The sequence below is a fragment of the Pinus tabuliformis genome, chromosome 2_1, assembly GCF_031772625.1.
Source record: "Pinus tabuliformis cultivar Carrire ecotype Pingquan chromosome 2_1, CPIR1, whole genome shotgun sequence".
In the NCBI taxonomy this organism is placed as follows: Eukaryota; Viridiplantae; Streptophyta; class Pinopsida; order Pinales; family Pinaceae; genus Pinus; species Pinus tabuliformis.
This window is the reverse complement of record NC_142299.1, coordinates 516,422,622-516,438,361: the sequence shown is the minus strand read 5'-3', so window position 1 is coordinate 516,438,361 and position 15,740 is coordinate 516,422,622. Positions and strand designations below refer to the sequence as shown.

Genomic DNA, 15,740 nt, shown 5'->3' with positions numbered 1-15,740 from the left:
CAAGTCCCGAGTGCATCATTTTGCCTTACCAATATCAATGAAGAAAGGCACTTTCCAAACTTCCCTAATCATATGATGTGTACAAGTGGAAACAAGGAGCATTAGCATGATAAAGGAAGAATAAGAAAAGGAGATTGTCATAACTGTACACATGCTGTAAACTTTATAGTCCATTTTATATACGAGTACAAAATTGTGGTAGCTGGAGGAATAGAAGAATTAGGTAGTGTGTTAAGCGAGATCACCATTATCTTCTAGAATAGGAGTCTTAAATATAAAGTATGAAGTGCTGTGTGATATTAATCGTTGACCAAGTTTACTCTGAAAAGTTATGTAAAATGTGAAAATACACAATACAATTATAATACATCTTTGTCCAAGCCTTTGATCGTGGTGGTGCTAGTGTTGTTGATTATGTCATGGCTAACCAAGCCCCGATTTCCCTTATCAGAGATCTATATGTCTTTCCCCCATTCAGATTTGCCGACCAAGCCTACTTAGCCGTCACCTTACCTGACACCCCACTTCACCCTCATGCACCATAAAAAAAGAAAATGTGAAAATTCCTGAATCTAACACATCAGAAACTGCTACTGGTCGTATGCTAGTCATCTAACACAATGTCTGGTGTCAGTTAGTATATGTATTATGGACAGTGGACCTTCCATACATATGATGATATGACATCTAACAGGAAGGCGTTAAGTGGATTTCAGGAGCGGGAGGAAAGCATGCAAATGGAACTTGGTGATGATGCCACATGTGATATTATGTAGAAAATGCACGAAAATTATGCTCTGATTGAATGAACAAATCTGAATCTAACTTGTAACCCAAGACACATAATTTTCTCTACTCTTTTGCAAGCGGAATAGAACAGAATTAAAACACAGTCACTCAATAGCAAAAAAAACAATATTTTTCTAGGGAACCCAACTAGGAAAATCCTCTGCTTTTTTGAGAATTTTATGGATAGAAATTTTGAGCAATAGATCTCTTACAATACAATCCTCTTTCTATAGAAAACACTCGTCTTCCCTGCTTGTTTTAAGTTTGAAACCCTTGCAAGAAATCTGATCCTGGATTAAGCTCCTAGTTTCTAGCACATGAAGAGCTATTATTTAGGAAATACCTCCTAAATCCTAGTGCATTCCTCAAGAAAATTGCCCTCTACACAAGCTTCTCCTTAGCTCGTCTTTCTCTCACAGGATCTTCACACAAATCCATGTTCAATAATAATAATACAAATTGTGCCTTGGTCCTTATAAGCAATTTGGATTAGCTAATTCTGGCAAGTTCTATTTTTGGAACTCAAACTAGTGATTGATGAGTTAACTCACTCATGTAACTCATCCTGCCTCAATTTAGAACTTGAGACTCGCTTGCTTGTCCTTTCCCAAAGATAACTCGCACTAGAAGACACCAAACTGAGCCTTCCACTCCCATGCATAAGTCAAACTGCTTCATAACTCGTCCTAATTTTTAGGAACTCGAGCATGCTAAAGAAGAACTCGTTGTGGTCTCTTTGACTAAGGCCCAAGTCAAAGAAGACTTCATTCGCTACTTTTCAACATATTATAAATTCAGAAATTCATATTACGAAATTAAAATAAATTATAAAACTTGGATATATCATATTGCCCAATCATTGATGTCCATTGTCAAAATTGAACATACATGTGTGGAATGCTCTAAAGTCCTTGATGAAGTCCTAACATAAAGGGGGCATTTCCTAGGTGTCCCCATATCCCTGAAATGTTGAAAACATCTTGGCTATCTATATAGCAAGTTCCAAAGTCCTTGATGAAGTCCCAACATAAAGGGGACATTTCCTCGGTGTCCCCATGTCCTTGAAATGTTGAAACACATTAATGGGGTTTTTAAGGGGGGATGGGTCCTGTTGACCACTCAAAGTACATTTGAGTACCTGTCAAATACTCCATGATCCAAGTGCACTTTGATCATTCCAGCATTGTTAGAACAGTCAGAATTTCAGAACATCATCATCATCATTCAACAGATTGTCAGCATTTTGTATTCCAAATTTTGCAGCTATGGGGGATCAATGTTGCACGAAGCGGGAGCGAAGCGGAAGCGCGGAGCGCGGAAGCGTCATTTTCCAAAAATCTAGGAAGCGAAGCGTCCGCGGAAGCGTCTGCTATATATATATATTTTTATATTTTTTTGCATTTATACTCAAAACAAACATCCCAAATACCAAATTAATTGTAGAAGACATGAAAACATGCATATTTTTGCATAAATCAAGATAGATATGGCATCCATGATTCCATTGTAGTTACTAGTATGTACAACAATCATCTATATTCTAGCTATTACAAACATACATCAAATTTTTAAGCATATTATAAAACATAAAACATTTAAGCATATTATAAAACATAAAACATAGAGCATATTATGATTTATCTAGCAAGTGAGCAACTGTCAACATTTGTCATGTCCAAAATTCAAATAATAATGTTTACAAAATATGTCACTTGGTCACCGCCAAGCCAAAAAGGTTCAAAATTCAAATTCACAAGTCTACAAGTCTAATGAGTAATCTATGACAAAAAGAAGTAGATTGTGAATATATCTACTAATCTCTCCTCCTTCCACCACGAATAGAACGTGATGGCGGGCCTCCACGTGGTGGCAATGAAGAAGATGGTCCCTGTGTAAGTCGTGGCACTGGAACTGATGAAGAAGAACCCCCTGCTGTTGGTGTTGAACCATGGAACCTAGGAACCAAGGGACCAGATGGGGGTGGGGGTGGTGGCATATCAACACGGTCATCATCATCCTAGAATCGCTCAAAAAATTCATGCAAAAAAAAAAAAAACACTAGTTAACAAAAAAATTAAAAACATGAATTAGAGAAATGCTTTATAAGGGAAAATTGGAAAATTCATACCACAATGGACATACCTGGATAAGAGCATCCTCTAATTGCTCTAGTCGCAACACTCCATCCTCCAAATTGGGCTCCTCTGGATTCTTGTCCCAAATCAACAAGTCTTTATTAGACTTTGCATCTTCACAGTAATGGGACAACAATCGCAAGTTGTAATGAACATAAACCAAGCTCTCTGCCCGGTCTAAATTCAACCTGTTCCTTTTAACACTGTGGATGAAAGAATAAGAGCTCCAACACCTCTCTGTAGAAGAAGTGTTTACCACCTGTGATAGCACCCGCAATGCCAAACTCTGTAGAAGTGGAGTACCCCCTCCATGCATGTTCCACCACTCAAGAGCAGAAAAATGCTCTCGATCTTGAATTGCATGCATGCTCCCAAATGGACCAGTGTTGAGCGTATAGTTGCTCACCTGTCTTCGTACCAATGCAGCCTCCTCATCATCAGGGATTAATCTACTCAATGCAGCCATATATTTTTCGTGAACCTCTCTATCTTGGTGTGGTTTTTTCCTGCTTCCCCCCCCAGGTGCTGGTGTTGAAAGCCATGATGGATGATAGTATTTAGGTGTCAAAACATATGCTAATGCATGCAATGGAATATTTAGCATTTCCCATCGGTTTTGCACCTCTACACGAATATAATTGTACAAGGTGGTATCTCTAGGCTCAACAATGTCTTTAATCTGCCCCAACATGCTATCCATTTGCTCATACACCTCCCCAATTACTGGTCGATTTGAATCTGCAAACTTGATCATGTAATAAATTGGTTTGGTGAATTGCAAAACATATTTAACCTGTGACCAAAAGTAACTGTCAAGAACAGTGTCCTTGACTACATTAGCACCATCTGTGTCAGTGTTAATTTCATCCCATGTTTCAGCACACACCAGATTAGTTAAAGCTTGTCTCACCCTCACTAGCCGCCTAAAGGTGAGGTAATAACTAGCAAATCTTGTCTTTGCAATTTTAAGCAATTGCAACTTGGAGTAAGTGCCATAGAAGTAGTTTACCCTTGTATGCCCTGTGATGAATTTAATGAGCTGCTTCCCTTTCCTGTAAACCTCAGCAATCCACCCACAATCTTTGTGTTTCACAATATCATGCATCAAAAGGTTCAATGTGTGAACCAGGCACCCAGACCAAAAGATGTGTGGATGAGTACGCTCAATAATTTTTCCTGCTGCCTTACAATTTGCTGCATTATCTGTGATCACTTGAACAACATTATTCGGACCAACATCTTTGATTGATTTCAATAGGAGATCTGCAATGTTTTGTGCAGTTGCACTGATGGAGGAGGAGTCATGACATGCAATAAATACTGCACCACTAGAAGAAACACCAAGAACATTTATCAAATGTTGGTTTCTAATATTTGTCCACCCATCTGATACAATGGATACCCCAGAATCCACCCACTCATGTGTAAAACGTGTCAAAGCTCTTTGAACCTTAGCTTTTTCTCTTTCTAATAACACTGTTCTAGCTTTCTCATAGTTGGGGGCCTTGTATACTTTTGGGGCTTCATTGATGGCCTTTACCATGTCATGCCAATAGGGAGAGCGAAGCACATTGAATGGTACACCGCAAGCACAAAGAAAACGGACTATCTTTCCATCCACATCATCCCTCCCAGCAACATTAAGGAAATCCCCTATTGTTTTTCTACCTCCAGAGGTTGCAGAAGTACCATGAGGAGATGGGCAACTACCAAATTTAGAGGTTGCACTTGATTCAGAATGAGTTTTTTGTTTCTTGTTTTTTTGTTGTGCAACCATCTCTATTTGGATGTATTTTCTTCTTTGTTCAGTTGAAATGTTTGGGCAAATTTGTACCCCCACAGAACCCTTTTTTTCATCACTGTCCAACACCCCACAAAGATGCCTCCTCAGACGGGTATATGAACCCGTATATGGTTTTCCTCCATGACAACCATGAGGGCACACAAATTTGTAAGATCCACCACCCTTTCCCCCATCAAGTTTGGTCACATAGTTCCACAAGGGTGTTGATGTACCTTTCCCATCTTGTGTTTCAGTGTCCCCTTCAAGTTCATCCCCTTCCTCTTCAAACCCTTCCTCCTCATCATACATTGGGTCACTACTATTAGGACCAAGTTCATCCCCTTCCTCTTCCCCTCTATTCCTCACCCTTGCCATCATTAAAACCAAGAGTGGAATGATACATAGAAGCCAAAAGAACACCATCTTGGAATATGGATATAGGTGGTGGACAACCTGTAAATAAAGGAGCAAGTAGAAACAATGGGAAAGAGTAGGAGAGGGAGGAGAAAAATACAATTTTTTTTTCAAAAAAACAAGGGAGTTTGGGGTTTGAACTTACCTCTTTAGCTCTTGTAGATGAAGTCCTCCAAGCTCTTGCTCCAAGCTCCTCCTCCTTCTCCTAGCTCCTCCTTCTTCACTCCTCCAAGCTCTCCTCTCTTCTCCTCTCCTTTCCTCTCTTCTCTTCTCCTCTCCTCTCTTCTCTTCTCCAACTCTCATAAACTCAAAGTGAGAAAATGAGAAGAGAATGGGGGCTTTATTCTTTTCTAAACTCACCCTAAACTCACCCTAACCTCACCCTAACCCACCCCCTCAATGCAAACTCAAGTTAACTTTAAAAAAAATTAAAAAAAATTTAAGTTTAAAACCGACCCGCGCGGAAATTTCCGGAAGCGCTCCGAAGCGCTCGTGAAGCGTGCGCTTCCGGGCCCGAAGCGTGGCGCTTCTGGATGCCCGAAGCGCCCTCCGAAGCGCGGATCCGGGGCAACGCAACCCAATTTCCAGGAATCGTTTTAAAAATCCGGAATCACGCTTCATGAAAACTGGAATCGCGCTTCGGCTGGAGGTTCCGGAACGCTTCCGTACGGGACGCGATTCCGGCCTAGGATCCGGGGGGGGGGGGGGGCGATTCCTGCAACATTGTGGGGGATATTGTAAAAAATGATTCTAGTATGATAGAAAAATTAGTCATGTAACACATCTAGGTAGCTTAGGGTTTTGCTAGAGAGTTTTCACTCCAGGGTGTTTTTTTTCATTAGCTAATTATTTGTGTTTCTCAACATTGAATATTTAGTTAAGTTTTTCTCCCAAATATCCCCCAAAGCTAGAGTGAGGCTTGATGGTAAAGGCTTAATTGAGTCCTAGTGTATAGAGTCAATGTAAAATGCCATACTAGAATATGTCTAAAGTTTTGCAAAATTTGGATGAGTTTAAGTGTCAATTTTTAATTATTAAAGATTTCCCAGCGGTTGAGATTTTTAATAATTATTTGATGTAAAATGTGTTGTCTATAGAAGTTGTAGGGGGTATGAGTAATCAAAATTAAATCTCTACACCTCAATTTTCTATCTAGACACATTTTGAGGGTGGAAAAACACGTCTTTACCCCTCAAGAGTCCATTTTTCTTATTTTTGGCGAAAGATGGCAAATAATTGGCCAAAATTTAGTTAGAAAATAAAAATGAGAGAAAAATAAGAATTCTCTCCAAGTGAAAATGATAAAAAATGAGATGGAAATTCCCAAATATTAAAATTAAATTGAAAATTTACGAGAATTCCATTTACGAAGGAGAAAATGCCCAAGGAAAAATTCGATGGTCCAGAAAATAAGTCAATGACCCAACAAATTCAGATTTTTAGAGGAATAGTCCAAGTTTGTTATTTTGAAAGAGAGATTCTCAAGGAGAAAAATGAAGAAAAATATTTTAGTGGTCCAATCCACTTTGGGATCAAAGTTTTGGGTCAATTTGACATCTCTTTCAAGGCAAATGTATGCCCTCCTAGAGATTTGCGCAGCTCATCAAGGGATTTGAATTTTTTGGCCTGGATCTAGTTATTGCCTCCTTGGATCTAGCCAATTTCACTTGGAGAGGGGTCTCTATCTCATTTTCTATTTAAGGAGGCTCTAAGCTCCTCATTGATGATCATCTCATCTCATGAATTGTAATCGAGCTCTTGGCTTAAAGGAAGTTTTGTAGAATTTGTACAAGAAGTTTTGGATATTAAAGAAAGGACGTTGGGGGCAAATTTTTGTGGTGTTATTCTTTTGCGTCTATGGTAATATCTTTCAAAATTTGTTCTTAATGCTCTACTGGTGTTCATTAATTTTTGTTAGTCCACTTGCCTATATCTATTGAGGTATAGGTATCTTGCATTGATATTTGAATTAGAGAACCACTCTAGATCTAGAAGCGCAAGTGGGTTTTAGTTGGACCCCTTGTCTTCTTTTTCATTGTCTTATCTAATTCCTTGCAAGTCTAACAAGTTTACTTTGAGTGTGTAGATATCTACAATTTCTGAAGCATTCTTAAGCATTTAGTAAGTTTTTGGTTGGATGAACCAATTCTTAAGAGAATACAAGTGGAGGAACCCACATTGATTCTTCCAAAGGCTTTATCAAACAATTTATTTTGAAGGGAGTTTCCTTGCCATTGCTTGAAAGCATTCTATATTTCAAGATCTATTTCTCTTTTCTAATGAACTTTCACTGAATAATTCAACTATTTTAGAGCTTATATTTTGCTACCCAAGAGTGGGGTTGTACTCACACTCTTTGGGCTAGTAAATTTGTAAATTTTGTATATATTTTCTAGCTCTCGTATATATATTTATCTTGTATAGATCTTGTATATATTTGTTGGATCTCCTCCCTATCTTTTCTTTTGCAGATATGAAGAAGGGATCAAGGGTTTGGCTTGAAATTTTTTCATAAATTTTTATTTTAGGTGGAAGCTTGAGGATTAAAGAGACTATTACATTTTTGAAGCTAACACTTATTCGATTGATCAAACCCTCTCCTGTCTCCTATATGGCTAGGGTTTGAAAGAGATCGATTTTTTTTTTTCGAGTTTTCGTCTTCGCTCTTGAAGTAAAATCAATTTTTTTTTGGGCAATCCATCTTCGTTTTGATGCTCATCTCCCTTAGCCGCAAGCATAATGGGTTTCACCTTGCATATTGAGCGAAAACCCTTGAGGAGTTTGTGAAAAAAATAATTTTTTGAGGAGAAATTCAAGTCAATTTTTGAGGGAAGCATCATTGGAGGCATGGAGAATTCAGATATAAATTTTTTACAATATAATTTTTTTTTCTTGAGAGAGCTTGGAGTTTCTTCCCCTCGGTATACCTATCTCCTCATTTGGTAGGAGAACCTCTTTGCTAGTTGCATTAGCATTTCTGGGTCTAGTTCTAAATCTCTTGTCATCTTATTGTTCTAACCCGCTTCTTATGTTCATTGAGAAATTTCATTGGCTATTAGATCTAATTAGCATCTCCATTAAAATAGCTTTATTTTCTTGATCTCATTGTCATTTGCAATTGATCTAATTCGCTTTGCTTCATTGGGCATCTTTTTTCATTGGTCATTGGCATAAGATTAATCTCATATTGATATAATGACGTGTGTTCAAAGTACAAATTGCTAATTTGATGATAAAGTGGAATGGTATCTTGCTATTGATAAATCTTAAGATATTTCACTTTTGAAGCATCTCATTCTAATTGTGTCTCACGTGAAGGAATTAACTTCATATCTAATTTGCATTTTAGATCTAGTTTGCATATTTCTTTCTCTAAAATTTACCTCCAAGCATATGCTTGGTGGATAGACATTTAGGACAACCTTCTCTATCTGTCATTCAATTTTTTAAATTTGAGTTTGGAGCAAAGATTAAAACGTGTGATCTCGCAGTTCTCTTGTGGCCAAGCCCTTGTAGGAGTGGAGGCACACAGGTTGTACTAAAGTCCTAAGGGGGTATTGTTAATGAGGCCTTAGCCTTCTCACTTAGAACTTCTTGCAACAACCAAAGTCCTTACCAAGTTGAAGGAATTTAGGGGAAGTAAAACCTTCGATTAGGCATTAAATAAAATTTACCAAGAACACTTTTCTTCACACCCTCACCTATCACTTTGCATTTAATTGGTTATTGTACAATTTGGACTATGAGATAATCATTTACTTGCAAATTTTCATCTAACATCCTTGTACTTATGCTTGTTGTTTTTTAATGATTGTATCATATTAGAACATCTTTCTTTGAGTACAAGTTTTCTTCTCTTGCAAGTTCTATCTTGAAATCTTGTTGCTCATTCTCTAAATTGTTTATAATCAATTGTGGTTTTTGATCACTAATGCTTGTCTTGCAGTATTGCTATTCTTGTAAGATCATTTTTCAATTGCAAGTATCATAGTTTCTTATTGAGCATATTGTTTCTTGCAAGTTATCTCTAAAGGCACTGGTCTCTGATACTTTATCTTGTAGGATATCTTGTTGATTTCATTGAATCTATATTATTGATGTTTACATGCTCATAAACATTCATACTTGCTAATTAATCTCTAAATTCAAGTTATATTGAATGGTGATTGCCTTGCCTTTTATCTCCTAGGCCTTGTTATCCTTGACAAGTCTTCCTTTAATGTTGTCTTTAGGGACTACCCCCCATGGTTTAGCTAGGAGAGAACATAAATGGAGAGAGTTGGGAATAGGTGAAAACCCCTTCTTTGAGCGTTTTGCCTTTAAGGCCACACCTAGTGGGATTGAGGACTTTGCCAACGCTAATCTAGGTGTGCATCTTGGGTGACAACATTTTTTGGTGTTGTTGCCGGTGTTAGTGTCAGTTAGTTCTGCTTGTCACCAGTGATCAAATATGCTTTTACCAAGTTTTGTTAGGGGTCTCAAAGTCAAATTTTATCATGTCACTAGGTTTTCAGAATAAAATTTGGTCACTGGTTAGTGTGTCTAGGGTTATTTCCACTCTCTCAAGAATTTCACATGCTGGTCACTTTCATCACTCAGCTAAGTGTATCATCATTAAGAGACTATCATCATCATGTCAGTCATCACCATCATGATTTCATTCAGTTCAGTGTCTCCATTAGGTCATTAGGGTTTCAAGGTCACTAAAACTTTCAATTCATGCATAAAATCCAGCAAAGGAGGAGTGGTAATAAGCAAGTTTCTTCAATAAATTTTGATTTCAAATGTAATTTTATGTTTTTATATGTAATAAGTACTTCAAAGTCCCAAAAGGGCATTGCAGAAAGAAAGAGACCAAAACCTACTAAACAAGGATTTGAGTATTGAAGACAAAATTGCTATGGAAATCAATGAAGACATGGAATATTGGCTAGGCAAAGTCAATGGCCATCTAGAGAAGCTTCTTGACAAGGCTAACAGGGACAATCAGATGTTGAGGCACATGGCCCACCACTATCAAACAAGGAATCAGATTGCACAGATCAAAATTAAGAAATTGAAAGCAAGACTGAAAGAAGTCCAAAATAAGCAAAGGGAGTCGAGAAAAAGAGGTGAAAGAATGAAATTGGTGGCTAAAACATCCAAGGATGTTTAGCCTATCATCCGTAGCAACCAAGGAACAAATTTTGAAAATTTTGGAGCAATTTGATTTTTTTTTGAAATTTTGTAGGAAATGGCACATAGAAGCGTTGCGCAGAGGCATGACCCTTTTTCCCTGGACATCCAAATGAGATCTTTCCTACATGGATGAATGCATAATGATGAGTACATGCCAAATCTCAGCTTAGTTTTGCATGAAAGCTTCCTATTTTGATCAGAAACTCAAAAAACCTCACCTTTTTCATGCCTCTGCCACTAAATTTGGATTGGCGCGACGCTTCTGAGTAAGGTTGGAAAAATCAAGTTTTGGAGGCCTTCCCATGGGTATTTTTTGGAGCTTGATGGCTCATTGGAAAGTAGACACGTGGGGCTACTTGAACTAGCTTTCAGAATGCAGAATGGACTCCTAAAAGTCTGCCAAAATCAGCTCTCAACAGGTGTGACCCTTTTGTTGGCTGGTGCAACCCTTCTGGGCTTGTCGCAACCCTTCTGGAGACACCTTGGGAGAACGAGTTTTCGAAGGCCTTCCCATGGGTCATTTTAAAAAATTCAAGATGTTCTGGAAACTACACAAACAAGGCTAGTTTACCATTCTTTCAAATTTCAATTTTGACTTCAGGGGGCACCTAAAATGGCCTCAAACTTGGCACTATGCTTCTACAATTTTCTGAGATTTTAATTAAAAATTTCAATTGTAATTTTTCAAAGTTTCTAGTTTGACTTTTGTAAAAGCCAAAAGGTGAAAGTGGATGAATGTAAATGTAAATGGGTTACTATATGGGTAAATAGGTGTCTTTTCCTGCATTTAATGCTTTGGATAAATATCTTGTGATAATTAGATAAAAGAGGAAATGGTTGAGTAACCTCCCTAGTATGTAGCAGTGATAAGATAGGTGCATGTATTTGACTTTCTTTGCTGGCAATTCGACCTCCTAGGGAGGATTTCAACTTTAGAGCCTATATGAGGCCTATTGTAACCATTTCCAAGGGTTGGACAATTGAGGAGAGAACCATTGTAGCCTGTATTTGACATTTTTGGAAATCAAAGGACATAATTTGCAACTATTATTTAGGAATTCCTCTACAATAAGTTTGTCATGTTGTTTTTCCTTTGTTATTACTTTACATGAATGATATTTATCTTCTCTTTCCATTCATCAACTCTTCAATAGTTTTCCTTACAGTTTATAAATAGAATTCTTTTCACTAAGCTCTGTTTTGATGGAAAATTATTATATGTTATTTTCACTCTAGCTTAATGAATTCATGTTTCATGCTCATTAAGACCTTCATGCTTCTTCTCAATACCATACTACATCGACAAAACCTAAAATCCATCACAAAAGTGCTGCTACCTTGCTCCTTCATATCTTTGTTGTTGTAATCCTTTGACCCTTTGACCTAGCTACTTGGTTTTTCTCCCTTATCCAGCATCAAAAACCCTAAATTTTCCAAAACCTACCTGAGCCTAGCTATCTAGCCTAAAATCCTTTACATCTTAGTCATCTGCTGGCTGTGATTCCATAGAGAGAGCCCTCTCTGGTTTGGTAGGGCTAGCTACCAAACTAAAAGCTTGGTTTGTGGTTACCTCCGTCGATTCTTCTTAAGCTTGGGACATTGTGGAGGATAACAGCCGGGGATAAGTATTCTTGTTCTCGGAATACGACTAACTTTTTGTTCTTTCATTTTGGATTTTTAGAGTTAGATTCTTGTTCAAGTGGAAACTCCACTTGGGTCATTCTTTGCAAGAATTTCTTCTAGGAGGACTTCTTGCTAATCTTGGATAGGAGGCTATCTTTGGAATACATTTGCCCCTTGTATCCATCTGGTATCCATTTGGTATCTCTAGTATGAATGACTTGTTCACTCCTTGTAATTTCACTAACATTAATGGTTATCTGAATACTATTCCAGATGAAGCTATCTAAGAGTTGCCTTCTTTTCTAGGTAACAATGTCGTTAGTGCCAAAGCTCACCTTAGGAACTTCAACCTTTGTGTGAGTAAGTGGTGCCAGAATGCTAACCATGAGGACGTGAAAATGAAACTTTTCGTCCTCTCCTTGGATGAGGATGCTTTGTATTGGTTCACACTGCACATAGTTACCTGCTAACACTTTCAATTCGTCAAGATCAATTATTAATGCCTTTGATGAGTAATATTGAGATAAAAAAGAAGTTAAAGAAGCTGAGAGTAATCCCATCAAGGAATGGAAAATGATAAAGGCCATGGAAGCAAAATAGCACAATTAATAACAAATGATGCCAAGGAAATAAGCGCCATGTAGAATAGGTTGATCACAGGTACAGAAGTTCCAGCCTAGGCCAGATGATAGATGGCAGAGGAACAACAAGCCTTCAACACATCACAAACCTCCCAACTCATTGGGGACTACCAATATGGTGAAGCAAGTCCCGCCTTATTGTAAACCTTGTGATGAATTTAATTTGGAGGCCACTTATTCGATTGTGAAAAGCTTAATTGAAAGTGGTATGGCTAGAAAGAAAACTGACGAAAATCAAGTTATGACTATTGGGAGAAATCAAGAGATTGATCATACCCGTAATACTTGTGGGATTGATGCACCACCTTTGAAGAAGTCAATAAAGCTTGGGTATTTCAAGCCTTCCATCATAACATTTTCAAGATAAGGTTGAAGGGTTGACAAAAATTACGTCGTTGTCACAATTGCTACTAATTAAGAAGAAAAAGAAAAAGAATGTAAAAGATAAATCATTAGTGAAAAACAGGGTCAAGCCTCAACAAGGAAGAAATCGAAAAAGAAAAATGAAGAAGCTTGATAGATTTGATGGCCATATACAACTTAGCATTGGGATGAGTTAATGTCCCAAAATATTCAGGATTGGATAAGGCACATCGGAGAAACAACCCATGATGATGATATGCTAGTTCCTTCGTCATTTACAACAGTCATACATCTCTCACCATTCAACATTTCTCATTGATGAAGGTGGGCTACCACTCAACAGGTACTTTGATCATTTTGCAATCGAGTGCTCTTAATGTTTTGGGCATTTAGTATGCGTAAAGGGGTGATTTGGATGACTGGTCGATCTTGACTGTAAATTTGTTCTCTCACCTTACTGGTGGGGTTAATACTTAACCCTAGTCTAGTGGGACCTTGCCTAAGGCCTTAGGGTTATAGGAGGGGCACTACTCAGAAGACCTAGAATGAAATAGTGAAGACCATACTTAACAATTTCCATATCACATTATTATCCCTTGATACCATTTCCATTCTCTTGGTTCACTGTCATTGATACATTGGAATTTGGCACCTTCTTATCTATATCCTTGAGTAGGGCCGAAAAACATTGACCTGGAGGTTGATGCAACTGAAAGAATGAAAAAATATAATATGGCCACAATGAAAGAAAAAGAAAAATCAAAATGAAAAAGATGGACGGGACATAAGATAACACATTGGAAAAAACCTAGCATGAGCTCTACCCTTCTCATTAGCCATCACTGGGTTCTTGAGCACTTAATGCTCCATCTCATCAAAAGGAACCCTTACGTGTCCTAACCTTAATGAGCGATAAGCTACCTCAAATTAATGGGTAAAATAAACGCTATATCATAAAGAGCAAGTTTTGATCCTTGAGCTATGCACCAAAATACAAAGCATTATAAAAGGATGTAAAAGGTGCACCAAAGGGGTGGAAAAGGTAGACCGAACATGGTAATTCATGCATCCATGATTTCTCTCTCAATTACATCTATACACTTAGAATCTGGACCCCCACTAGAAGATCTCAGTTTGAAGTATTAATATGCCCTTAACGCTTAAGCATGGTCCTCTTAGATGCATTTATGATCTTAGTCTTTAACGAATGGTTGCATTTCACTTGACCTTGAGTTGGTTTTGCTAGGTGGTCTAGAGTAGCAGAGACCTTGAGGGCACCCTACTCCACATGATGCCCATGCCATACATTACATTCTAGAGAGCGTGATGTCTTAGCAAATGTAATGTTGCCTACTTTGGGCAGAGCGTTGGTCCTTTTGATAATTTGAGCAATTGATATACATCCCAGGGCACCCCCAAGAGCCAAAACGTTGGGATTCTCTTGCCTAGCATGGGGGATTCTTGATGCTGTACCAGTGGACCCAACATGCCCCTAGGATGGCCTTGACACTACTTGATGGGCATTCCATGATTCAATGCCTAGATGAGGATGGTCATCCTTAGGATGATTGAGGAGGGTGTTGAAAAGTGTAACTAGGTTCGGTTTGCATAATGACATGTAATTATGATTTTATGTAATGAGATGTAAAGAAGAAAAATAAAATTATTGTATTGCTTGTTTCATGGGTTTCATGAGCAAGAAGTTTTATTTTTGAGTCAAGGCTCCCATTGAGAGTCTTTAGAATTATTTGTCGTCTAGCTATAAAATGATAGAGTCATTGTCATGTAATGAAGTCATGTTACATTTTGTAACAGGTCAAACTTGTCTATGTAAAGTATCTTCCAAGACCTTGTCACTTATCCTCTTTAAGTCGGCCTACAACGATGGAATAAATTGCTAGAAGAAGTCAACCTAACTACTTGTGATTATGTCGGCCTAAAGGACATGTAATGAGGTGTATAAATAGCCACACTCTGTCTCAAATAGAAGCAATCAACTCGACAAGCATTCGATCAGGAAGAAGTGCGAAGGAGAGCCCAGTAGCTGAAGTGCGAAGAAGGGATAGCGAAGGAGGTTTCTTTTGGGTATAGCGAAGGAAGGTTTCTTCTGGGTACAGTGAAGGAAGGTTTCTTCTAGGAATAGGGAAGGAAGGATTCTTCTGGGTCAGCAAAGGAAGGGTTCTTCTGGGTTACTTGTTTTGGGTGCAACAAAAGAAGGATCGAAGGCATCAAGAGAAGATCGAAGAAGGACTTATTGCTGCATTAAGGTAACATTTGATTGGGTATAGAATCTCGCATAAGGAAGCCAAAGAGAAGCAGTATAAGTCTCTCAAGGAGACTAGGGTTTTTGATGTAGGGCAAACCTAAGAGACTGAGATTCTCTGGGTAACTGAGATAGAGATTAGACTAGAGACCGAGATTCTCTAGGTGAAGTCAAGAAGAAGCAATGTGAAGACTAGAGGTCGAGATTCTCTAGGATAAGCCAAGCAGAAGTAGTCTGAAGGATAGAGACTGAGTTTCTCTAGAAGAAGTCGAGGAGAGCACTTCGAGATCAAGAAGAAAGTCGAGAAAGGGAAGAGGCAGAGCATCAGGGTTAGTGACAAGGTTCTTGGGAGGATACTAGAGTTAAGGGTCTTTGTCATGGTCTTGGTACTCATCAATTGAAGATCTAGAAGAGGATTTTTGATCGGGTTTTCCTCTCAAGAGGTGAGAGGCTTTGGTCGTGGTTGACAAAATTGTGTTCTTAGGTTGTGTTCGTTATGTTATTACTGTGTCACTTGTCTTTTATTGTGCATATTGGTAATTGTTTTGATG

General features: G+C 38.2%; 2 protein-coding genes across 2 annotated transcripts in view; one reads left to right on the top strand and one right to left on the bottom strand.

The window, feature by feature from the left end:
- LOC149201220 (classical AGP protein) overlaps positions 1-15,740 on the top strand; it is a 156,379-nt gene that overhangs the window by 66,679 nt on the left and 73,960 nt on the right. The window lies entirely within an intron of this gene.
- On the bottom strand, positions 2,427-3,241 carry LOC149201221 (uncharacterized). Its single transcript, XM_089399691.1, has 2 exons — positions 2,932-3,241; positions 2,427-2,806 (listed from the first exon to the last, which is right to left on the bottom strand). The coding sequence occupies exons 1-2, from the start codon at positions 3,238-3,240 to the stop codon at positions 2,603-2,605; spliced, it is 513 nt and encodes a 170-aa protein (XP_089255817.1). The 5' UTR covers position 3,241; the 3' UTR covers positions 2,427-2,602.